This window comes from Chrysochloris asiatica, unplaced genomic scaffold (genome assembly GCF_000296735.1).
Source record: "Chrysochloris asiatica unplaced genomic scaffold, ChrAsi1.0 scaffold00014, whole genome shotgun sequence".
In the NCBI taxonomy this organism is placed as follows: domain Eukaryota; kingdom Metazoa; phylum Chordata; class Mammalia; order Afrosoricida; family Chrysochloridae; genus Chrysochloris; species Chrysochloris asiatica.
Window position 1 is genome coordinate 8,026,812 of NW_006408532.1, and position 23,483 is coordinate 8,050,294.

General features: G+C 39.4%; 1 protein-coding gene across 1 annotated transcript in view; it reads left to right on the forward strand.

Moving 5' to 3' along the window:
* Window positions 1-23,483, forward strand: part of NUP188 (nucleoporin 188kDa) — a 102,605-nt gene that overhangs the window by 59,535 nt on the left and 19,587 nt on the right. The window contains exons 14-15 of the mRNA XM_006834848.1: window positions 15,475-15,594; window positions 16,322-16,448. Coding sequence (XP_006834911.1) covers window positions 15,475-15,594; window positions 16,322-16,448 — 247 coding nt within the window. The remainder of the gene's footprint in view (window positions 1-15,474; window positions 15,595-16,321; window positions 16,449-23,483) is intronic.

Genomic DNA, 23,483 nt, shown 5'->3' on the forward strand with positions numbered 1-23,483 from the left:
TTATTTCATGTCCTCTTCTGAATCCAAGTTGGTTTCTGGCAGCTCCCTGTATTATCTTCAGCAAAATTTTACTTGCATGGGATCTTAATGATAGTGTTTGATAATATTTGCATTCTGTTGAATCGCCATTCTTTGGAATGTGTATCTCTTCCAGTCTGTTGACCAGGTAGCTGTCTTCCAAATTTTTTGGCATAGACTAGTGAGTGCTTCTAGCACTGCATCAGTTTAAATATTTTAATTGGTATTCCGTCAATTCTTTTTCTTTTTTTTTTAAATGTTTTATTTTGAATTATGTGATAGTTTACATGGGAGAATGTTAGCTTTACATTCATCCTATCGTATGTCGTTTCATTGCCGTGGTTATGACCCTCTCCATGCATCATCAACCAACCAAAGGGTATACCCTACAAGCCTGACCCTCAGTCGTCAGCACACAGCCCGTCTCCCTCTCTGTGTCTAAAGTCCTCAGCTGCTCCATCTCTCCACGTCATTGTATCTGCCTCCATCTCTGGCATCACTGCTTCTCTGGGTAGGGTCCTGCTCTCCGCTCCTCTCCCTTGATGGTCCCAGGGACTTCTGTTCCTAGACTGCAAAGTCAATCACTCCCCTCCTTTGGCTACAAAACATCTACCTTTACATTCCAACCCTCACAGTCAGTTCTGATAACAATTATTCGCTATTGTATCTTAAGAGACCTATCTGCGTCTCCTTTAATCAGTCCAGCCCAGACAGATTGGATACTACTCAGTGGAGATTCTACCTTCTCCATGCCTTCTAGATCTACGCTCCTTCTTGAAAGCTTGTAAGCCAGTCACTTCTTGCTTTTGTCGCCCCCCACCCCCATTTTGGGTAGCCAATGTCCAAGTTGCCCATCCCTGTCTACTCTGTGTGTGGAGGGGGTGGGAATGATCCTCGCTGTAAAGATTTGTTCCTTCTTTTGAACTACTTCATCCATAGGTGTAGGTCAGGTTCTTCAAACTGTATCAGATTACTTTTTTTTTTTAACCTCTTCTTTCTTCTTCTAGTTGAGCTCTGATTATCCAGTCCTTGAAGCCAGGTCAAGTGGGTATTATCTGCAAGTGTGGGTGTTCTTATGCATATGGCCTCTCTTCTTATCAACTGAATGCTTCACTTTTCACTCTAGTCCTCTGTGGCTATGTCACTGACTCTGGGCCCAAGAATCCCCAGATCTTCCACACTGCTGGCCAACCAGGTCTCCACCCGGGTTCACAGGAGTCTATTGAACGTTGTAGGGCTTAGCTAGCAGCTTCATTGCTGTTTTCCCCTCACTTCCCCTTATCGGTGACCAACGTGGTCACCAGTCAGAGTGTATGTCTGCCCATTGAGTCTTAGTCTTGGAAGGGGGTTTGCCCTGAGGGGACCCGACCACTTGGCTTGATGTCTCCTGGGCGAGCAACTTACTTGTTCTTGTGGTAATCAGTCAGACTGCTTTTGTTTTGTATTTTTCCTGTCGGTCTTTCTTTCAAGAAGTATCTTCTGCTCTTCTAGCTGCTCCAGCTTGGTCTGCTTGTTGTTTCTAATGGAAACTTCCCACCTAAGAAGATTCTGGATGGGGTTCAGGATTCTACCTATGGTCTTAAATAATGCAAAGGCTCCGCAAGAAGCCTCCTTCACTTGGGACGTTGTAGCCCCATTTTAGGTATTCCAATCAGTTATAGGCAGAAGATGGACTTACAAGCTTTCTATGGTGATATTTCTGGCTATTCCTTTCTCTTCCCCTCCAGTATCTACTTTATAATGGTATGCCAGTTAAACCATGATTCAAAGGCATCCAAGCATCTTAACATTATTTCCCTCTTTTGCCCATTCCAACCATATCTAAATCCCTGTATCCAAGAGCCCTGTTGTTCCAAGGTTGTGCATATGTCATTATTTACCTCTGTCTCAGCCCATGCAAACTTGCCTAATTGTTTTCCTGTCTGATTTGTTCTTCCATTTCCCTGCCCCTTCTTGTGTATTGCCTGCCTCACTAGCACCCAAACTATCCTGTGTGTATTCCCTACCCTGTGCTCTACCTTCCCCTCCCTCCCTTCACCCTACCCCCCCACATCCCAGTAACCAGGAAAGAATACCCCACCTCCCTGCCTTTTTTATGGGTTCTTTTTCTTAGTCTTTTACAGTAGTGGTCCTATGCAGTAATTCTCCTTTTGTGACTGACTAATTTCACTCAACATAATGTCCTCAAGGTTCATCCATGTTTGCGGTGGCTTGCAGCTTCCTTGCTATTCTTCAAGGTACCATAATATTCCATTGTGTGTATGTACCACAGTTTGCTTATCCATTCTTCTGTTGATGGGCACTTAGGCTGTCTCCTTCTTTTTGCTATTGTAAATAGTGCTGCTTTGAACATTGGTGTGCATATATCTACGCATGTTATGGTTCGTATTTCTTTGGGTAAATACCAAGTAGAGAAATTGCTGGATCAAAGGTATTTCTATTTCCAACCTTCTGAGGAAGTGCCAATATTGCTTTCTAGAGTGGTTGGACCATTTTGCAATCCCGCCAGCAATGCAGGAGCATCCCAGTCTGTCCACATCCCCACCAGCATTTATTGCCCTCTACTTTTTTCATCTTTGCTATTATTGCTGGTGTGAGATGATATCTCTTAATTGTTTTGATTTGCATCTCTCTAATGGCTAGTGATTATGAACATTTCTTCATAGGCTTGTTGGATGCCTAGATCTTCTCCTTGGTGAAGTGTCTGTTCATGTCCTCTGCCCATTTTTTAATTGGGTTATTTGTTTTATTCTTGTAGAGGTGTTGTAGTTTCCTATATATTTTAGGAATGAGTCCCTTGTCTGATGTGTCATTGCAAAAGATTTTTTCCCATTCTAGGGGTTCCCTTTTTACTCTTCTGGTGAAGTCTTTTGATGCACATAAGTGTTTAATTTTTAGTATATCCCAGTCATCTATTTTCTCTACTTTTGTTTGTGTAGTTTTCAAAATGTTTGGTAGTCTGTGTATTCCCTGAATTAGTGCCTTCACGTTTGTCCCTATTTTTTCACTAATGGCCTTCATAATTCTGGGATTCACATTTAGGTCTTTAATCCATGCTGAGTTGGTTTTTGTATAAGGCGTGAGGTGAAGGTCTTGTTTCAGTCTTTTGCATATCGCTTTTCAGTTCTGTCAGCACCATCTGTTGAAGAGACTATCTATCCCCTCCCCATGCGATATATTTAGGTACTTTGTCAAAAGTCAGTTGGCTGTATCTGGATGGGTTAATTTCTGGATTCTTGATTCCATTCCATTCATCAGTGTATCTTTCATTCTACCAATACCAAGCTGTTTTGACCACTGTAGCTGTGTAATAAATCTTGAAGTCAGGGAGTGAGAGGTTTCCACCGTTATTCTTAAGCAGTGCTTTGCTTATCCTTGGTCTCTTTCATTTCCATATAAAGTTTGTAATTGTTTTTCCATCTCTTTGAAGAATGTTGTTGGAATCTGGATTGGAATTGCGTGATATGTGTAAATTGCTTTGGGCAGTATTGACATTTTCACAATGTTAAGTCTCCTATCCAGGAGCATGGTACATTCTTCCATTTTTGTAGGTCTGTTTTGGTTTCTTGTAGTAGTGTTTTATAGTTTTCTTTGTATAGGTCCTTTGTTTCTCTGGTTACATTTATTCTGAGATATTTCATCCTTTGAGCGGCTATTGTAAATGATATTGCTTTCCTAATGTCCTTTTCAACACTATCGTTTTTGGTATAGAGGAGTCCAACTGATTTTTTTTTGGTAAAAGAATAGAAAACAGCACTTTCACTCCTAGGTATGCACCCAGGAGAATTAAAAAACATATTTCAACATAAAAACTTATAAATGAATGTTCATAGTAGTACTCAGAATTAGAAAAAAATAGAAACAAGCCAAATGTAAACCAACTGATGAATGGATAAACAAAATGTGGTATAAGCTATGGTAAGCTATGGTATATGCACACTATGTAAACTTAGTTGGTGATAAGAAGAATGACGTGCTGATCAGTGCTACAACAGGGATGAACCTTCAAACATTCAGCTAAGAGAAAGGAGCCAATAACGGAAGACTAGCTGTTGTGTGACTCCATTTCCAGGCAACGCCCAGCAAAGACAGTAGACCAGTAGCAGCCAGGGTTAGGTGAGAGGAGGGAACAGAGAGTGACTGCTAATGGGGATGGGATTTCTTGTTGGTGATAAAAATGCTATAACATTCGATAATGATGCTGTTTGTACAGCTCTGTGACTTTAGCAGAAAACCACGGAACTGTACACTCTAAAAGGGTAAATTTTATGTGAATTATGTTTCAGTAAAACTGTAAAAGAGTGGGGGGTGTGGCGGACATAACATAGATCTACTTCATTTAAAATGAGATACCCTATTTTTAGAGTTCTTTGGTTATTTATACAGGTCTTACCTGGCTCTAAATACATTAAAAAACAAACACTATTGATTTGTCTGATGCCAGGAATAAATATTTGAGTCAGAAAGAATGCACACAGCACACTTATAAGTCAGAGGGGCTGAATGGGAAATCTCTTGACTGGACTGCAAATTCCTAGTGGACGGCAGCTTTCTCTAGGTGCCCAACACCTAAGTCCTGTTTAATTTCGTATCAATGAATAATTGCTACTAGACCAAATGTAAGCCTCTTAGTCACTTCCGAACACTTCAGCAGATATCCCATAACCCTTCAAAGGAAAAGGCAAATGGAAGAGAGATGACAGTCTTTTCTTCTCAGGGCTAGGAGAAGCTGACGTTTTGGTCGGCTTTCGTGTTCTCACTCACCTGCCTTTGCTGAAGAGGGACGAGACAGTTTCTGGCTATAGATATGTGCAGCACCTTGGAAGGAGGAAAAGGGGCCAATGGTGTAACTGCCTGACCGGCAGCGCGGCACGCCAGCGGGGCTTGGTACGTTCTGTGTCCCAGGATGTAAGGAAGGAAAAGCACTGTTAGGGACTGCGCTTGGTAAAACTGTTGATGGGTGAGGCATGCTGGGGATAGCTGGAGGAATCTGAGATAAAGAATGGTGGCCAGGCCCTAGGAATCCAACTGATTTTTATATGTTGATCTTATATCCTACCACTTTGTTGAATCTTAGAATGTCGTCTAGTAGCATTTTTACTGAGTTTTTTTTATGTATAGGATCATATCATCTGCAAATAGAGTTTTACTTCCTCTTTGCTAATTTGAATGCCTTTAATTTCCCTGTCTTGCCATATAGCTCTTGCTAAGACTTCCAGCACAATATTGAATAGGAGTGGTTACTGTTCGCAGAGAGAAGGCTTTCAGTTTCTCCCCATTGAGAGTAATGTAGATTGTTGGTTTTGTATATATGCTCTTAATTATGTTGAGGAATTTCCCTTCAATTCCTACTATGTTGAGTGTTTTTATCAGGAATGGATGTAGGATTTTGTCAAATGCCTTTTCTGCATCAATCAATATGGTAATGTGGCTCTTTTCTTTTTTCTTATTTATATGATGGATTACATTGAGAGTTTTTCTAATGTTGAACCATTCTTGCATCCTTGATATGAATCCCACTTAATCATGATGTATTATCTTTTTGATGTATTGCTGATTCTATTGGCTAGGATTTTGTTGAGAATTTTTGCATCTGTGTTCATGAGGGCTATTGGTGTATAATTTCTTTCTTAGTGATATCCTTCCCTGGTTTTGACATGAGGGTTATGCTTGCTTTGTAAAATGTGTTAGGAAGCTTTCCATCCTCCTCTATATTCTGGAATAATTTGAATAGAATTTGTGACAGCTCTTCCCTTAATGTTTGGTAGAACTCACCAGTGAAGCCATCTGGGCCTGGACTTCTTTTGATTGGAAGTTTTTTGATGACCTGATCAATTTCTTCTTTTGTTATGGGTCTGTTCAGGCTTTCTCCTTTACTGTGTGTAAGTTTAGGTAGGTCTTGTTTTCCTAAAACTGTATCCATCTCTTCTAAGTTTTTTTTTTTTGTACAGTGATTTTGTATATTCCTTCCTTTTTAAAAAAAAAAAATTTAAAGTTTTTACTGTGGATTCAGTGAAAGTTTACAGGGCACATCATCAGTTTCACATTCAACAATTCATATAACTTGTTTCATTGCATTGATTATAATTCCCTCCGAATACCATAAGTTAAAAGTATTTATCTCTGGGAGAACAAACAAGATGGCGGATCGGGTGGACGTGCAGTAAAGGAGCTCCGCCAGCAACAACACAAAAAACCTGACCAAGCAGGCTCAGGGGCTGGTCCCAGAACTCTGAACCACATATAAAGGAATATTTAGATGGTTGGAAGGCTCATAGCTGGGGGAATTTGTGGCAGAAGCAAGAAATCTATTGCTTTCTAGTCTGGGACGCTCGGCTGCTCCAGGAGCCACCATCTAGGGTAAAACCACGTGGGGGTAGGAGTGGAGCGGCCACAGACGCCTGGCAGAACTGCTGAGATAAAGGTGTGGACATTCTTTTTTTTGGTCCCTTGCTATCTGCGCACCTCCATTTGGGTGACTATAGCGGTGCCTGAGCTAGTGGGCACCCCAGCCCCACCCTCGGAGGGTTCTATTTACGCATGCACACAGATATTGAAATTTAAAGAGACAGTTTCCAATTAAAACCAAACGGCCACAGCTGGCCCTAAACTGTTTCCAACTAGAAAAAAGGACTGAACGGGGATTGTGGAGTGGGACAAGCAGACAAAAGAGGAAATAGGCCGAAAATTAAATCCTAAGTTACGTCAAAATGACCAACAGTGGTATCTTGAAACTTCTCAGGAAAAAGAGTGAAAAGGGAAGCCCATTTCCTGATCACATCTACCTGGAAGCATTCAGAAAGCATAAAAAATACCAAAATACATACCCATCTATGTATTAAGGCAACAGATAACCCCTGAAAATGCCCAAAAAACAAAAGCAGATGACCATATCTGCACATGTCCAGAAACGAGATAAAGTGACTGAGGCAAATGATCTGGAAGGAGACCTACACTCCATACTAGAAGATGATAGGCAGGCTTTGGAAATCCCTGAGAAGGAATTCCTAAAAATGATTATAAAAGGTATAAAAACATTATACAGTGAAGTTGAGAAAAATAAGGAAGAAGTCAGGAAAGTGCTACAGGAACAATCAAGTAAGATAGATAGAGCATTGGAAACAATTCAAAACCTACAGAAAGAGGTCCAAATGATTAATAATAGAATATCAGAAATGGACAATACACTGAAAGGGCAAAGGAGTAGAATTGAAGAGATAGAAGCTAGAACTAGTGAGCTAGAAGATAAATCTCTCAACAATACTAAGATAGAAGAACAAATACAAAACAGGATAAAAAAATCTGAAGAAGGCCTAAGATTCATGTTGGATAACATGAAGAGGAATAACATAAGAATTATTGGCATTCCAGAACAGGAACAATCACACAAACCCACAGAGGCGATAGTTGAAGAGCTTCTGGAAGAAAAATTTCCTAACATCATGTAAAGTGAAAAGATAAGCATTCAAGAAGCTCAAGGAACCCCAGGATGGATAAACCCTAAAAGACAATCACCAAGACATATAATAATCAAGCTCTCCAAAATCAAAGATAAAGACAGCATCTTGAAAGCAGCTAGGGAAAAGAGAAATATAACATACAAAGGCAAGCAAATCAGATTAAGCTCGGATTTCTCAACAGAAACCATGCAGGCAAGAAGGCAATGGGGAGAGATATATAAAACCCTGAAAGAAAAAAACTGCCAACCAAGAATCCTCTACCCAGCAAAGCTGTCAATCAAATACGATGGTGTAATCAAAACATTCCAGGATAGGCAGAAGCTAAGGAATTTTGCCAAAGTCAACCCTGCTATGAAAAACATCCTAAAGGAAGTTCTGTGGACTGAGAACCAACAAGAACACATTAACAGCTACAGAATGACGTACATGGCAGCATCAACCTGAACTCAGTCGACAAATGAAAGAGTCATTTATTTCCGCTCTAGTCTTTATTATTCCTTTTCTTTTGGTCACTGTAGGTTCCCTCTGTTGGTCTGTTTCTAATTGTTGTAGATGCTGTTTTATTGTTTTAATTTTGGTTCTTTCTTCTTTTTGGATGTGTGCATTTATTGCAATAAATTGTCTGTCAGCACCGCTTTTGCCATGTCCAAAGATTTTGGTGTGTTGTGTTTTTGTTCACATTTGTTTCTAGGAACTTTGTGAGTTCACGTTTAATTTCTTATGCTACCTAGTCGCTTATCAGCCTGGTGTTATTCAGTTTTCATGTATTTGCCTTTATTTCCTTCTTTTTCCTATTGTTGATTTCTAATTTGATAGCGTTGTGGTCTCAGAAGATGATTTGTAGTATTTTGATATTTGTAAATTTATGGAGATTTGTTTTGTGGCCAAAGACATGGTATCTTCTGAAGAATGTTCCATGTGCACTGGAAAAGAATGGTTATTGTGCTGTTGTTGGGTTGAATGCTCTGTACATATCTATGAGGTCCAGTTGGCTTGATTGTGTTGTTTATTTCTTCTGTGTCTTTGTCAAGTTTCTCTCTGGTCGTTGTATCCATTTTTGAAAGCAGTTTGTTAAAATCACCCACTATTGTAGATTCATCTATTTATTTCTTCAAATCTATTAGAGTTTGCTTTATATATTTTGGAGTTCTTTCTTTGAGAGCGTAGATATTTATTATGGTTCTGTCATCCTGTTCAGTTGTCCCTTTAATCATAATATATTGTCCATGTTTATCTATTATGCTGGTTTTTTGCATCAAAGTTTATTTTATCAGAGATTAATATTGTCACTCCTGTTCGTTTTTTATTGCAATTTAGCTTGATATATTTTTTCCATCCTTTGACTTTTAATCTGTTTTTTCTCTGTGTGTAAGATGTGTCTCTTGCAGACAGCATACTGAAGGATCTTGTTATCCATTCTGCCACCCTCCATCTCTTAACTGGTACATTTAATCCGTTTACATTCAGTGTAATTAATGATAGGTATGGATTAATTACTGCCATTATGTTTGTTTTTTTGTGGTGTTCCTGCTTTGTTTTTTCTGTTTGTCTTCCTTTGCTGAGTTCATGCTTTTTGCGTGCTTTCTTGTGAGTTTCCTCATAGTTTTAGTGTTTCCATGTTCTTCTTGGATTTTCATTTTCTTGGTATATTGTGACGTGTTAATTTTCTCTGAGGTTACCTTATAGTCCATTAACTTTTCTCTACATTTAGTGCAGTCTGTTTTATCCTGTAATCTACCTGACCTTCTCATCCATCATCTGGATCTCTGTTCCTATGTGTTTACCTTCTTTGGCATTGTGATTGTTTTGATCATAGACTGACCTCCCAGACTCCCACAGTTTGTTCTTATAGTTTTGTTCTGTTCTCGACTCTTCCTTCTGTCGATTTAGTTCTGGGAGGTGCTGCTACATATGTCAATCTCTGGTTGTTGTCTGTTCTTTTTGGTTCTCAGTCCACAGAACTCCCTTTAGGATGTTTTGTAGCGCAGGGTTGGCTTTTGAAAAATCCTTAGCTTCTATTTATCCTGGAATGTTTTGATTACACCATTGTATTTGATTGATAGCCTTGCTGGATAAAGGATTCTTGGTTGGCAGATTTTTTCTTTCAGGGTTTTATGTAAGTCTCCCCATTGCCTCCTTGCTTGCAGGGTTTCTGCTGAGAGATCCGAGCTTAATTTGACTTGCTTGTTTTTGTATGTAACACTCCTCTTTTCCCTAGCTGCTTTCAGGAGTGTCTCCTTATCTTTGATTTTGGAGAGCTTGATTATGATATGTCTCGGTGATTTTCTTTTGGGGTCCATCCTTCCTTGGGTTTATTGAGCTTCTTGAATGTTGATCTTTTCATGTTTTAGAATGTTAGAGAAATTTTCTTCCAGCAGTTCTTCAATGGTTTCCTTTGTGGACTTGTGTGATTCTTCCTGTTCTGGAATGCCGATAATTCTTAAGTTATTCCCCTTCATGTTTTCCAACATGAATCTTAGACCTTCTTCAAATTTTTTTATCCTTTTTTCTGTTTGCTCCTCTATCTTGGTGGTATTGACAGATTTGTCTTTCAGCTCACTGGTACTTCTATTTGACTCCTTTACCCTTTCAGTTTATTATCTATTTTTGATATTCTATTAGTCATCGTTTTGACCCCTTTGTAAGTTTTGAATTGTTTCCAATGCTGTATCTGTCTTATTTGATTGTTCCTGTAGTGCTTTCCTGACTTCTTCCTTATTTTTTTTGAACTTCATTGTAAAGTGTTTTGAAACATTTTGTAATAATTTTTCTGAATTCCTTCTCAGGCATTTCCAAGGCCTGCCCTCCTTCCAGCATGGAGGCCAGGTATACCTTTAGGTCATTTGTCTCAGACATTTTATCTTGTTTTTGGACCTCTGCTGATATGATCATCTGCTTTTGCTTCTTGGACATGTTTATTATTTATCTGTGGCCTTAATACTTAATTGAGTATGTTTTTTGGTATTTTTCATGCTTTCTGATTGTCTCCAGGTAGATGTGATCAGGATGTGGGTTTCCCTTTTCACTCTTGTTACTGCTTAACTCAGAGTAACTTTCACAGGTCTTGTCTGCCTCCCTGGTGTATGGCCATTGGTAATGGTTCTTGCCTGGATTTTGGTGTTATGTAGAGTATGATTGTAGCTTGACTATATGACAGCAGTTGCTGTCTCTACTTAGGTAGTATATAGAGAGAAAGAGTCCCCCAAAGGCAGAAGGGGGAGCATAAAATAGCAAAGTCGCAGCAGCAAAAAAGCAAGGAAAAAAACACACAAAAATACCAAAAAAGAACAACAAAACTAGATTGGATACTGTAGTCTATAATCACAGAAAAGGGAGAGTATGACTTTAATATCCTCTTTCAGCTTCTTGCCTTCAAACTGTCTGATAGATTTCAAGATGCCACTGTTGGTTGTTACGCTTTACCTCAGGATTTAATTTAGTTTTCAGCCTGTTTTGTTTTTAAACTCTCTTTCCCTCTCCACACCCCTTGTTCTGGCCTTTTCCATATTAAAAAAAAAACAATTCAGGGCCGGTTCTTGGGCTGAGAGTATCTGCACATGCGTAGCAGAAGAACCCACCAGTGGTGAGGGTGGGGGTCTGTCCACTTGCTCAGGCACCCCTTCTAGTCACCAGAATGGAGGTGTGCAAACACGGGGGAGGGGTGGAGGTGGGGGTGGCAAATGAACAGATACCAAAAAAAGAAAATCAGAACAAAGCAAACAAAACAAAACAAAGTTTAATATCCACCTTTGCTCCAAGGTTCCCACGGCGTTTTTCCGTGGTGTGTCTCCTTCCCAGCTTGGTCTTACTGTTTGGTCTCGCCCAAGTTGTCGGCTCTGGATTCAAAAGTACACAATTTCTTACTTCTGCTACAAGTTCCACTAGCTATAAGCCTTTAAACTTTAAAAATATTCTTACCTATATTGTTGAACCGACTCCACGGTACTTAGCAACAAAAACAACCTATGTGGTTCCGAGTTTTGGATCTCTGCCCTGAATTTGCCTGGTATTCTGTCGTATTTGCTAACAGCAAACTTCACTGCACCTCTTCCACCCCATCAATTCTTGAAACCTTGTTTTTAACTAATACCTTCAGTGCAACTTGAGCTACCTATTTAAAATATCATCAGTTCTTGATAATTTGCTACTTCCTGAAATAACTGAATGCTGAACAGTTTTCTTTTTTTTGCAACAGGCACTGTGTATTTCCTCCATTTTCTTTTCATACATCATTCAGTATCTTTCCTTTTGTTTTTGTTGTTAAGTGATATCAAATCCGTTCCAATTCCTAGTGACCCTGTATGAGGTTTCCAAGGAACAGCTGGTGAATTTGAATCACTGACCTTGTGGTTATAGCAGTCCAGTGCTTATCCTACAGCACCATACCAGGCCCCATTTTGCCCATGTTGTTTGTTGTTGTCAGGTGCCATCGAGTCGGAACCGACTCATAATGACCCCATGCACAGCAGAACAAAACAATGTCCAATCCTGGGCCAACCTCACTACTGCTGTCTCACTTGAGGCCATCAGTGATGCCACCTGGCCAATCCATCTCGTTAGGGGTCTTCCTCTTTTTCTCTGACCCTCCATCTTACCCAGCATGACATCCTTCTCCAGCGACTGTTCTCTCCTGACAATATGTCCAAAGTATGAGAGACGAAGCTTAGCTATCCTGGCCTCCAAGGAGCACTCTGGCTGCACTTCTTCCAAAACAGATCTATTGGTTCTTTTGGCAGTCCACGGCAGTTTTAGTATTCTCCTCCAACACCACAACTCAAAGGCATCAATTCTTCTATGGTCGTCCTTATTCACTGTCCAGCTTTCACATCCATATGAGGTTATTGAAAATACCATCGCTTGGGTCAGGCGCACCTTAGTCCTCAAGCTGACATCTCTGCTCTTCAACACTTTAAAAAGTTTCTGTGCAGCAGATTTGCCCAATGCTGTCTGATCTCTTGACTGCTGATTTCACAAGTGTTGACAGTTGATCCAAGAAGAATGAAGTCCTTGACAACTTCAGTCTTTTCTCCGTTGATAAGAATGTTGTTTATTGGTCCAATGGTGAGGATTTTTGTTTTTCTGACATTGAGATGCAACCCATACCGAAGGCTGTGTTCTTTGATCTTCATCAGTAAATGTTTCAAGTCCTCTTCACTTTCAGCAAGCAAGGTTGTATCATCTGTATATCGCAGGTTGTTAATGAGTCTTCCACTAATCCTGACGCCACATTTTTCTTTATAGAACCCAGCTTCTCGTATTATTTGCTCAGCATACAGGCTGAATAAGTATGGTGAAAGAACTCAACCTTGTCGCACACCTTTCCCAGTTTTAAAACATTCAGTGTTACCATGCTCTGTTCAAACAACTGCTCCTTGGTCCAGGTACAGATTCCTCAGAAGTACAATTAAGTGTTCTGGAATACTTATACTTCTTAATGTTGTCCATAGCTTGTCATGATCCACACCATCGAAAGCCTTTGCGTAGTCCATAGAATCCCTCAATATTGCAGATGTGGCTTAAATCTTTTTTACAAAACAGTTCTTTAAGCTTAAGAAATGCTGAGCTTGTGGCATTCTTCCTTTTGGTTTTTAAACTCCAGGTCTTTGCACATTTCATTAATATTTTATCTTCTTGCGCTTCCCTCTGAAATTGTCTTCATTTCTTCTTTTCTTCCATTTGCTTTAACACGTTCAAGAGCAAGTTTCAGAGTGTCACCTGACATCCACTTTGGTCTTTCTTTCTTCCCTGTGTTTTTAATGACCTTTTTGCTTTCTTCATGTATGGTGTTCTTGATGTCATCTACATGTCTTCTGGTTTTTGGTCATTAGTATTTATTGCATCAAATCTGGTTATTGAGACGGTCCCAAAATTCAGCTCTGTTACACTCAAGGTTTTATTTATTTCCTTCAACGTCAGCCTGAACTTGCATATGAGCAAATTGATGGTCTGTTCCACAGTTGGCACTGGTCTTGTTTTGGCTGGTGATACTGAGCTTCTCCATCATTTCTTCCCACAAATGTAGTTGGTTTACTCCTGTGCATTCTATCTGATGAAGGTCTATATATATAGTCATTTTTTATGTTGACAAAGTGTATATATAACGTGTCCTAAATTTCAAAGTAAAGGAGACTTGCATGGGGATTGAAGAGAAATGATGAAAAAATAAATTAAAAAAGGTATTTGCAATGACACAGTGTTTTGGCCTGTGAAATTCTGTCATGCAATCTACACTCTCATTTCTATTACCAAGGCTATATTTTTCAATTACTGATTACTCTTTGTTTTCAACTTTTGCATTCCAATCACTAATAATTATCAATGCAATTTGATTGCATGGTGACTGAAGAAGTTGAGGAAATTCTTCAATTTCATCATCGCTGGCTTTGGTGGTTGGTATGTAAATTTGAATAATAGAGGTGATAGTGGTCTTCCTTATGGTGGTGTCATCAAGTTGGTTCTGATTGATAGTGACCCTGTATAGGGTGTCTGAGGCTATAAATTATCCGGGTACAGAATGCCTCATCTTTCTCCCAGGAGCTACTGGTGGATTCAAACTGCTAGCCTTGTGGTTAGCAGCCTGATGCATAACTCACTATGCTGTTCTTCCTTGTAGACATATAGGTATTATTCTGTCATAGACAGTATTGTACTTCAAGATAGATCTTGAAATGTTCCGTTAGATGAATGTGATGCACTATTCCTCTTAAGTTAGTCATTTCTTGCATAGTAAACCATATGATTGCATGATTCAAAGCATTCCAATTATTAATGGATGTTTGCAGCTGTTTTTTTCTCATTTTGAGTCTTGCTCCATCACCAAATGAAGGTTCCGAAAGCTTTGCTCCATCCACATCATTAAATTCAGCTCTTCTTCCTCAGTCATGTTTTATAAGTGCCTTTCAACTAAAGGGACTTATTTTCCAGCACTATATTAGACAGAGTTTTGGTGTTATTCATAAGGTTTCCAGGGACTAATCCCTCAGAAGTAGACTGCCTATTTCTTCTTCCTAGATTGTTCTTTGTTTAGAAGTTCTACTGAAATCTGTCTCCCATGAGTGACCCTGATAGTATTTGAAACACTAGTGGTATAACTTCCAAGCATCACAGCAGCATGCAAGCCACCACAGTAAGAAAAACTGACAGACATGTGAGGAGCAGTTCTGAGTAGTCATGATTTAATCGTCAAAATTATCTATGAAGTAGATGTTATATGTCATAATTATAAAAGGATTTGTCCAAGGTCACACAGGTAGAAAGAGATAGCACCAAGATCCATGCTGTGGTCTGTCTTAAATCTAGAGCTTAACTCATTAACCAGTATTATCTACCCTACCCACCAAATCTTATTTTTCCCGTTGGGATTATCTTAGATAGCAGTTTTTCATAAAACTCATGAAAGTACCATTTGTGGGATTATAAATCTCTTAAGCATCATCTGAGTATTTTTCTGGTTAGAGTGCAAATTTGCCTTGTTCGAGAACAGTTTCTCACCAGCACTTAGTCTTAGCATTGACAACAACCTCAAACTTCAAGATCCAACTGATGAATATGTGTTAGCCTTTTTGATATTTCTCCTGAAATGCTGTGGAGTATTATGGAATCACAGGATTCCTGGGAAAGGCTGGTGTGAACCAGTGTTTATATGAAGGATTTGTTATTTGTGTGTGATAACTAAATGCTGTCATGTTGTTTAGTGGTAGTCACCTTAGTGGCAACATTTGCAAAGGTTACTATAGTCTACCTTTAGAAAGGGTAGCTAGGAAGTTATCACTGGAGAGATTGGCAGTCTCTTTTTAGGTTCTGATGAAATCAATTAATAAATCAATAACCTTTTTATCTAGCAAGATGAAAATCTTAAATTATTAGGGAAAAATGATGCTTGCCTAAAGGAAATGATTATTTCAGATTTTCTTTTGATTGCTAGACCAGTTGGAGAAGTGTTATAATTTGGATAATGTGATGGTAAACACTTTCCTTCTTCCATCCCCCAACTTAGGAGCCAACCTCTGGTCTTGGGATCATTCTGGACAGTGTATGTGGAATGTTTCCCCATCTCCTCTCCCCACTCTTACAATTGCTCCGAGCCCTCGTATCAGGGAAATCCACTGCCAAAAAGGTAAGTTGTTCAACATATACAAGTCTGAAAAGAGTGGGAGATATTTTTGTTCCGTTAGGAACTCTTTCTGCTTTGAAATACCCCGACCATGACAGAGTTAATATGAAATTGAATGAGAGATATCAAAGTTGGTACCTCAGTTCCATGCAATTAAATAAAAATACTTTTATTAAGTTCTAATTATAGATAGTGTGGTAGATAAGACAAAATATAAAGTTTCTTAAAATGTAGTTGGAAGTGGCTAATAGATAATGATGTTGTTAAGTGTCATCGAGTCGGTTCCAACCCACAGTGACCCTGTATAGGGTTTCCAAGGAGTAGCTGGTAAGCTTGAACCACCAACCTTGCAGTTCAAACTGCTGTGCAATCTGGCGCATTAACCCACAGCGCCACACCAGGACTCCAGTAGATAATAGGTAATAGAAATAACTAATAAAACCAATGCCTTTTTTTTTTTTTAAATAAAACAACCTAATACATATAATGTGAGTAGTAAATAGTTTAGGAGTAGAAACTATCTCTGGAGTGAGTATGGGACTTGGTGTAGGTACTACAGAACAGGAAACATTTCAAGAAGAGAGCAGAAGGCAGTTTCAAGATGAATCACAACAGTCAGGACATGCACAAAAAGGAAAGGTTGGGACATACACACACACACACACACACACACACACACACACGGCCCCTAAGTGAGTGAGTGACTGGAGTTCTCTTTATATGTTGGCAGGTGTACAGTTTCTTGGATAAGATGTCTTTCTACAACGAACTCTATAAGCACAAGCCCCATGATGTGATCTCTCATGAAGATGGAACTCTTTGGCGGAGACAAACACCCAAACTTCTATATCCTCTTGGTAAGATAAAGAGATCCTTGTTTCAGTAGTCTCTTTTAAGACCTCATCAGTGCTGTTTTAATGATTTAATGCAGGGTGCCCTTAAAGCTGGTCTTTCTTCTTTCCCTTATGTGAGAAATACTTACATAAATAAATAAATATTTATAACCAGTTTCTCTCTTTTTTAGTTGGCACTTTTTATACTGTTAGATTGTTTTTATTTCAAATACAATGTATGAGGATAAATAAAAAACTATTGCTACTAGGGTTCTACAGGTTTATTGCAGACAAGATGTGTTTAAGTGGAAATGGCTGCAGACAAGTTGTCTTAGTCTGTTAGAATGCCTTCTAAAAAAAGGTTCAGTCAAGACAATGGCTTCTAAAAGAATCTGCTGAGACAGTTAAATTCCAGGCAGAAAGGATAGCTCAGACAATTATGGTGATTATTTTTAGGAATTCCAAAGAGGTAATCTTGTTAAATTTTCTTGAAGGACCCTGGATGATCACAGAGGTTTATTATGAAGAAGTTTTCACAACACCAAAAACTACATTGGTAAAAAAAGCCAGGCAAGTCCTGGTGTGGTGCTGCAGATTAATGCACTGGATCACAAGGTTGGCAGTTCAAGCTCACCAGCTGCTACTTGGAAACCCTATACAGGGTTATTATGAGTTGGAACCAACTCAACAGCACTTAGCAACAAAGAGCAACAACACATTAGTGAAAAGCTACGAAAGTTGCACTCAGGATTTTTTTCCCCATCAAGATAGTCCACCTGCTCATTCTTCAAGGGTAGCAAGGGCTGTCCTAAGATAGGTCTTTTTTTAAATGTTTTATTGTGAATTGAGTAAAGGTTTACAGAGCATATTATCAGTTTTATAGTCAGTAAGTCATATATTTTGCTTCATTACAATGATTCAATCCCTTTCATGTATCTACAGTTAACAGTGTTTACCTCTATTCACTTTAACATTGCATTTCTCCCTGTGTCTTCTGCTGCCTTCATCTTTTCCTCTGTTAACCTTCCTCTTGTTGCCTGCCCTGTCACCCGTGTTAGCATGTGTCTATCCTGTAGCCCATGAGTAATTTTCTTACCTAACCATCTCATAAATTGTTTCTTTTATCAAGAAAACCTTTCCTTAACTTTTTATAACATTGGTCTCATACAATATTTGTATTTTTGTGATTGACTAATTTCACTTAGTACATCCATGTCCTGAGGTGTTTCACAGATTTATCATTATTCTTCACCATTGCATAATTTTCCATTGTGCGTATGTACCAGAGTTTGTTTAACCATTCTTCTGGTGATGGCCTTTTAGGTTTTCTCCAGCTTTTTGATGTGTCTCTTGTAGACAGCGATTAAATGATCCTGTTTTCTTATCATTCTACTCTTTCTGTCTCTAGACTAGTGTATTTAATCCACTTAACTACATTCAGTGTAATTATCAGTAGGTATGAACTGATTGCTGTCATTTCACTGTGTGTTGTTTTTTTTTGTGGTGCTGCTGATTTCTTTGTTCAGATAATTTTCTGCACTGAGTTCATTTTGTTGTCTTTACATTTTCATATCTATTGCTTACTAAATCTGATTTTTGTCTATTTTTATTTCAATGTGCAGGTGTATTCATTTTCCTTGAGGTTACCCTATAATTTACTAATATTTTTCTCTATTTAAAACAGTCTGTTGCATCTTGAAATCTGCTTGACTTCCATTCCTTTTGAAAGTTCTGTGTCTACACTATTGCCTCTTTTTGCTTTGTTGTTGGCTTCATTATAAATTGATATCTCTGGTTCCCTATTTTCAGTCTTGTAAGTTTGTTTTACTTTAAAAACTTCTGTATCTGGATTGAGTTCTAGACGGTGTTGCCATATATGGTAATTTCAGACTGTTGTCTGCTGTTGTTGGTTCTCTTTCCAAAGAACATCCTTTGGCATTTTTTGTAAAGTTGGTCCGGTCATTACAAATTCCTTTAATTTCTGTTTATCAGGAAACATTGTAATTTTGCCATCATATTTGAGGGAAAGCTTTGCTAGGTATATGATTCTTGGTTGGCAGTTTTTTTCTATCAGAGTTTTAAGTATGTCATCCCATTGTTTTCTTGCTCACAAGGATTTTGCTGATTGATTCTCCTTTATAGGTAACTTTTTGTTTTTCTTGAGCTGCTCTCAGGATTCTTTCCTTGTCTTTGGTATGGAGAGTTTGATTATTAGTTGTCTTAGTGATTTTGTTTTTGGGTCTGTCCTGTTTGGAATTTGTTTAGCTTCTTGAATGCTTATCTTCGTGTCTTTCTTTGATGCTAGGTAAGTTTTTTTCAGGGCCCTCAATTGGGAAGTAGTACAGGGAGGCCCTTAAAGGAGTTGGTTTCAGTGTCTGTTAGGATCACAGCATATCTGGGAGCAGGGTGATTGGTTAAATGCTGTTCTGGTGGCTTTGCAGGTTCTTTAGGTGTGGAGCTAAGCCTGCTTAAATCCAGGTACCAAAACAGGACACCAAAGTGGCGGACCCACACGGCACAGCTGGCCTGCGACTCACACTGGCATGGATCCCCAACCATGTGAATCCAAATTCTTGGAGAGCAGGGTCTGCACTGGGAGTGGATGAGGGCGGGAGCTAGCCATTCCTCTCTCTGGTCAGCCGGGGAGCATAGCGATAAAGAAGGAATCACACCTTTTCCTTCATGTGTGTGAATCTGCTCCACCAGGCCACCTTCTATTGCTAGAACTGCTCACAAGATGGTCACACCGCATCTGGCTGTTGGTCTTCCTCTTTCCGTTCCTGCTCAACTTCTCCCAGGATGCATTCAGTCCACTCTCTCACCTTTCTTTTAAAGTTCAGGGTTTCAAGATTTTCATGTTTGTCTCTTTCATTTGTTCTTCAGTATCTTTGTTGTAAAGGGTACATGTAGTATATCTGCATTGTCTGCCATCTTGCCAGAAAAGTCTTCTGTCCTAAGATAAGTTGGTTGGCAAATCATACTGTATTCACCTTACAACTCTGGTCTTGCCCCTTCAGACTTTTTTTTTTATTTTTACGTTTTTATTGTGAATTGAGTGATAGTTTCCATGGGAGAACATCAGCTTTACATTAATCCTATCATATTTCGTTTCATTGCAATGATACAATCCTCTCCATGCATCATCATTCAGCAGCACTTGCTTCCATTCCCTCTGTTTTGTTTTTTTTTTTTGGATGTACACCGTAGTACATATATAACCATTCAAACAACCAAAGGGTATACCCTGCAAGCCTGAATCCCAGCCATCAGCACACAGCCCCTCTCTCTCCCTGAGTCCAGATTTTCCAGCCGCTCCATCTCTCCATGTCATAGTCTCTGCCTCCATCTCTGGCATCACTGCTTCTCTGGATAGGGTGCCGCACTCCACTGTTCTCCCTGGATGGTCCCAGGGTCCTCTGCTCCTGACTGCAAAATCAGTCACTCCCCTCCTTTTGTTACAAACATCTACCTTTACATTTGCAGCACTCACAGTCAGTCCTGATAGCAGTTATTCACCATTGAACTATAAGAATCCTATCCCTATCTCCTTTCACCAGCCCCATCTAGACAGGTTGAAAACCACTCAGTGGAGATTCTATCTTCCCCCACACCCTCTGAAACTAGGCTCCCTCTTGAAAGCTTGTAAGCCAGTCACTTCTTGCCTTTGTAGCCCCTCCCCCCCATTTTGGGTAGCCAATGTCTAAGTTCCCTTCTCTATCAACCCTGTGTACTGAGGGGGTAAGAATGATCCTTGCTATAAAGATTAGTTCCCTCTTTTGAGCTACTGCATCCATAAATATAGGTCAAGTTCATCAAATTGTAGTATATTACTCTTTTTTTCCTCTTCTTTTCTTTAGTCGAGTTCTGATCATCCAGCCATTGAAGCCAGGTCAAGTGTGTATTGTCTGCAAGTATGGGTGTTCTTGTGCATTTCCCCCCACTTCATATCAGCTGGATGCTTCATTCTCCACTCCAGTCCCTGGGCCCAGAGTCAGACTTCTTTTTGTTGCCCAAACTCAAAGAACATTGAGAAAGAATGATTTGAGTCTGTCCAGAATGTCGAATTTGTTATTTAACATGGTATAAATGAAAGAGACCAAATTCTTCAGTGGAGAGTTAAGGCTTAAACTGAGGATAAAGTGAGAAACAGTGGCTTCACATTTTGATGTTTTTGTTTCGTAAAGATTTATATGATTTTATAGCAATATTTTCTGACTTACCCTTGTACATTCATTTTAACAAGGTAGTGATGTTGTAGTTAAAGCACTTGACTGCTAACTAGAAGGTTGATGGTTGGCTACTACTAGCTATAGTAGTTTTTATTGTGAATTGAGTGAAAGTTTACATGGGAGAACATTAGCTTTACATGCATCCTATCATATATTGTTTCATTGCATGGTTACAATTCCCTCCATGCATCATCAGCCAGTATACCCTGCAAGCCTGCCCCTGGTCGTCAGCACACAGCCCCTCTCCCTCTCTGGGTCTAAAGTCCCTAACTGCTCCATCTCTCCACGTCATCGTCTCTGCCTCCATCTCTGGCATCACTGCTTCTCTGGGTAGGGTCCCGCCCTCCACTCTTCTCCCTTGATGGTCCCAGGGACTTCCGCTGCTGGACTACAAAATCAACCACTCCCCTCCTTGTGCTACAAAATGTCTACCTTTACATTTCCAATCCTCACAATCAGTCCTGATAAATTATTCACTATTGTATCACAAGAGACCTATCCGCATCTCCTTTCATCAGCCCCACCCAGACAGATTGGAAACTACTCAGTGGAAAGTCTACCTTCCTCCACACCCTCTGGATCTAGGATCCCTCTTGAAAGTTTGTAAGCCAGTCACTTCTTTCCTTTTCATACACATAGTTTTTTAATAGAACAGTAATATAATGAGTAATATCTTTTGTTTGTTACTCCACTTTTCTGTGAAAATGTGACCTTAGGATAGTTTTGATTCAAGGTTTAAAAAGTATCTTAGGAAGCCCTCTTAGCCTCAGCTTGTCCAGTTGGCCTTCTTAAAAAATTTGAGTTTTGTTCTACATTTTTCTCCCATTTCTCCCAGGATCATCTAATGTGACCCTCATCAAATCAGTCAGCAGTAGTAGCTGGGTACCATCTAGTTCTGATCTTAGGGTAGTTGAGGTTATGGCTTAGGTAATCAGCCTTGTCTCTTCTGCAACAAGTATCTATGGTCATTCTAGAGCATGATGTGTAGAACAATTTTTTCTCATTCTCCATGTAAAGGACATTTAGGTTGTATTAAGTTTTTGCCATGATAAACAATGCTACATGGGGTCCATTTACCCATATATACTCTTTGAAAAAATGGCATGGAGGCCTCACTCCTCCGTTCCTTCATTCCTTCACTCCTTCATTCCTCCAGCTTCACAATGGGGAAGGAGGAGAATCACCAGTCCAAGGCCATTTTCTATGAGGTAGAGATCAGACATTATCTACCCTCCAATCTTCTTTTATCATAACTATTCTGACACCTTCTGTTCTTCTTATGGCACTTTATTTATCTGCTGGGTTTGATAATCCATTGCAATGGCCACACACAACTTACAGACAGTACTCACGATTATGGGGTTTATTAGGGAAGTTAACAGGATACAGTTCAGGATCAAAAACAACTCAGGACACAGTGGTTCTCTGGTCAGGAGCACTCTTTCTCAACCATACCGCAGACATGTCTCTTTCTTGTCCTCATCCTCTTAGACAAGCAGCCCCTTAACCTCAGCTATGTTCGGACAAGCGCTACAAAGTTTCTTTAGTGCTGTTGATAAATGCTCAAAGGGTACCCCATTCTGCAAGCCAGCCTTCTGCCTGAAGATACTCAGCATACTCCCTCTGTGGGACTGGGAAGCCCAGCCCACCACTTTGTCTCGTGTTCTTGTTGCTACCATCTTATGCTTGTTTCTCTGTGCTGGGATCTCAGGGTCCAAATGATGTGCTCCACTCATGGATTTTCTTTCTTGATGATCATGAGATTTCCCCATTTACACTTCTGAAGTAGCTCCTTTTAAACTTTACCAGGTTACCCAAACTAACCAATCCCCATATTAGAATTTTGTCACCCTGTTTACATGATCCCATCCAGTCATTTGATGGGAGTTATAAAAATTATGGCTAGAAGTGACATATTAAAGAATGCCCTATACCACACTGGTGCTTTTATTTCTAGTAGAAAGAATCTCCAGAGATTGCTGGCCAAAAGGGTGTACCACATTAAAATTTTTTAATACATAAGGCCACATTGTTGTTGTTGTTGTTGTTAAGTGCTGTCGAGTCTATTCTGACTCACAGCTATCCTGTATGGGGTTTCCGAGGAGTGACTGGTGGGGTTGAACCGCCAACCTTGTGGTTCAGGTTCAAACTGACCTTGCAGTCCAGCGCATTATTCTTCAGTGTCACACCAGTAGAAGATGATTAGAGCAATTCATTTTGCTACTAGCTGTGTGAAAGAGTGACTATTTCTTTTAAGCTCACATATTACAGATGTTGAAGGAACAAAATACAGAAAGGGAAAGCCTTATCGTTCTAATCCTGGAATCACCACTGACTTACCTAGTGTTCTAATCACTAATAGGCCTATAAAATAGTTGTCTTGTAGTCACCATTTAAATGAAAAACCTTATTCTGTGCTCAGCTGTTTTTCAAACATGTGGAAAGAGTAATTTCCTTGACTGACAGGCATGAGGGTTTATTTAACTATTTTATTGTGAACTGAGTGAGAGTTTGCATGGGAGAACATCAGCTTTACACTTATCATTTCATTGCAATGATTACAATCTCCTCCATATATCATCATTCAATAGTATTTGCTTCCATTCCCTGTTATGTTTTTTTTTTTTTTCTTTTTTCTCTTTTTGGGGAGTGAGGGGATGTACACAAAAATGCTCAGGAATATATAATAATTTAAACAACCAAAAGGCACATTCTGCAAGCCTACCTCCTGGCTGCCAGCACTCAGTATGAGGGCTTATTTTTAATGGAAAAAGTTGTAGGAATGTTAGACTATAAGAAAGACTATGTTTTTCTGTGTGATTAAATGTGA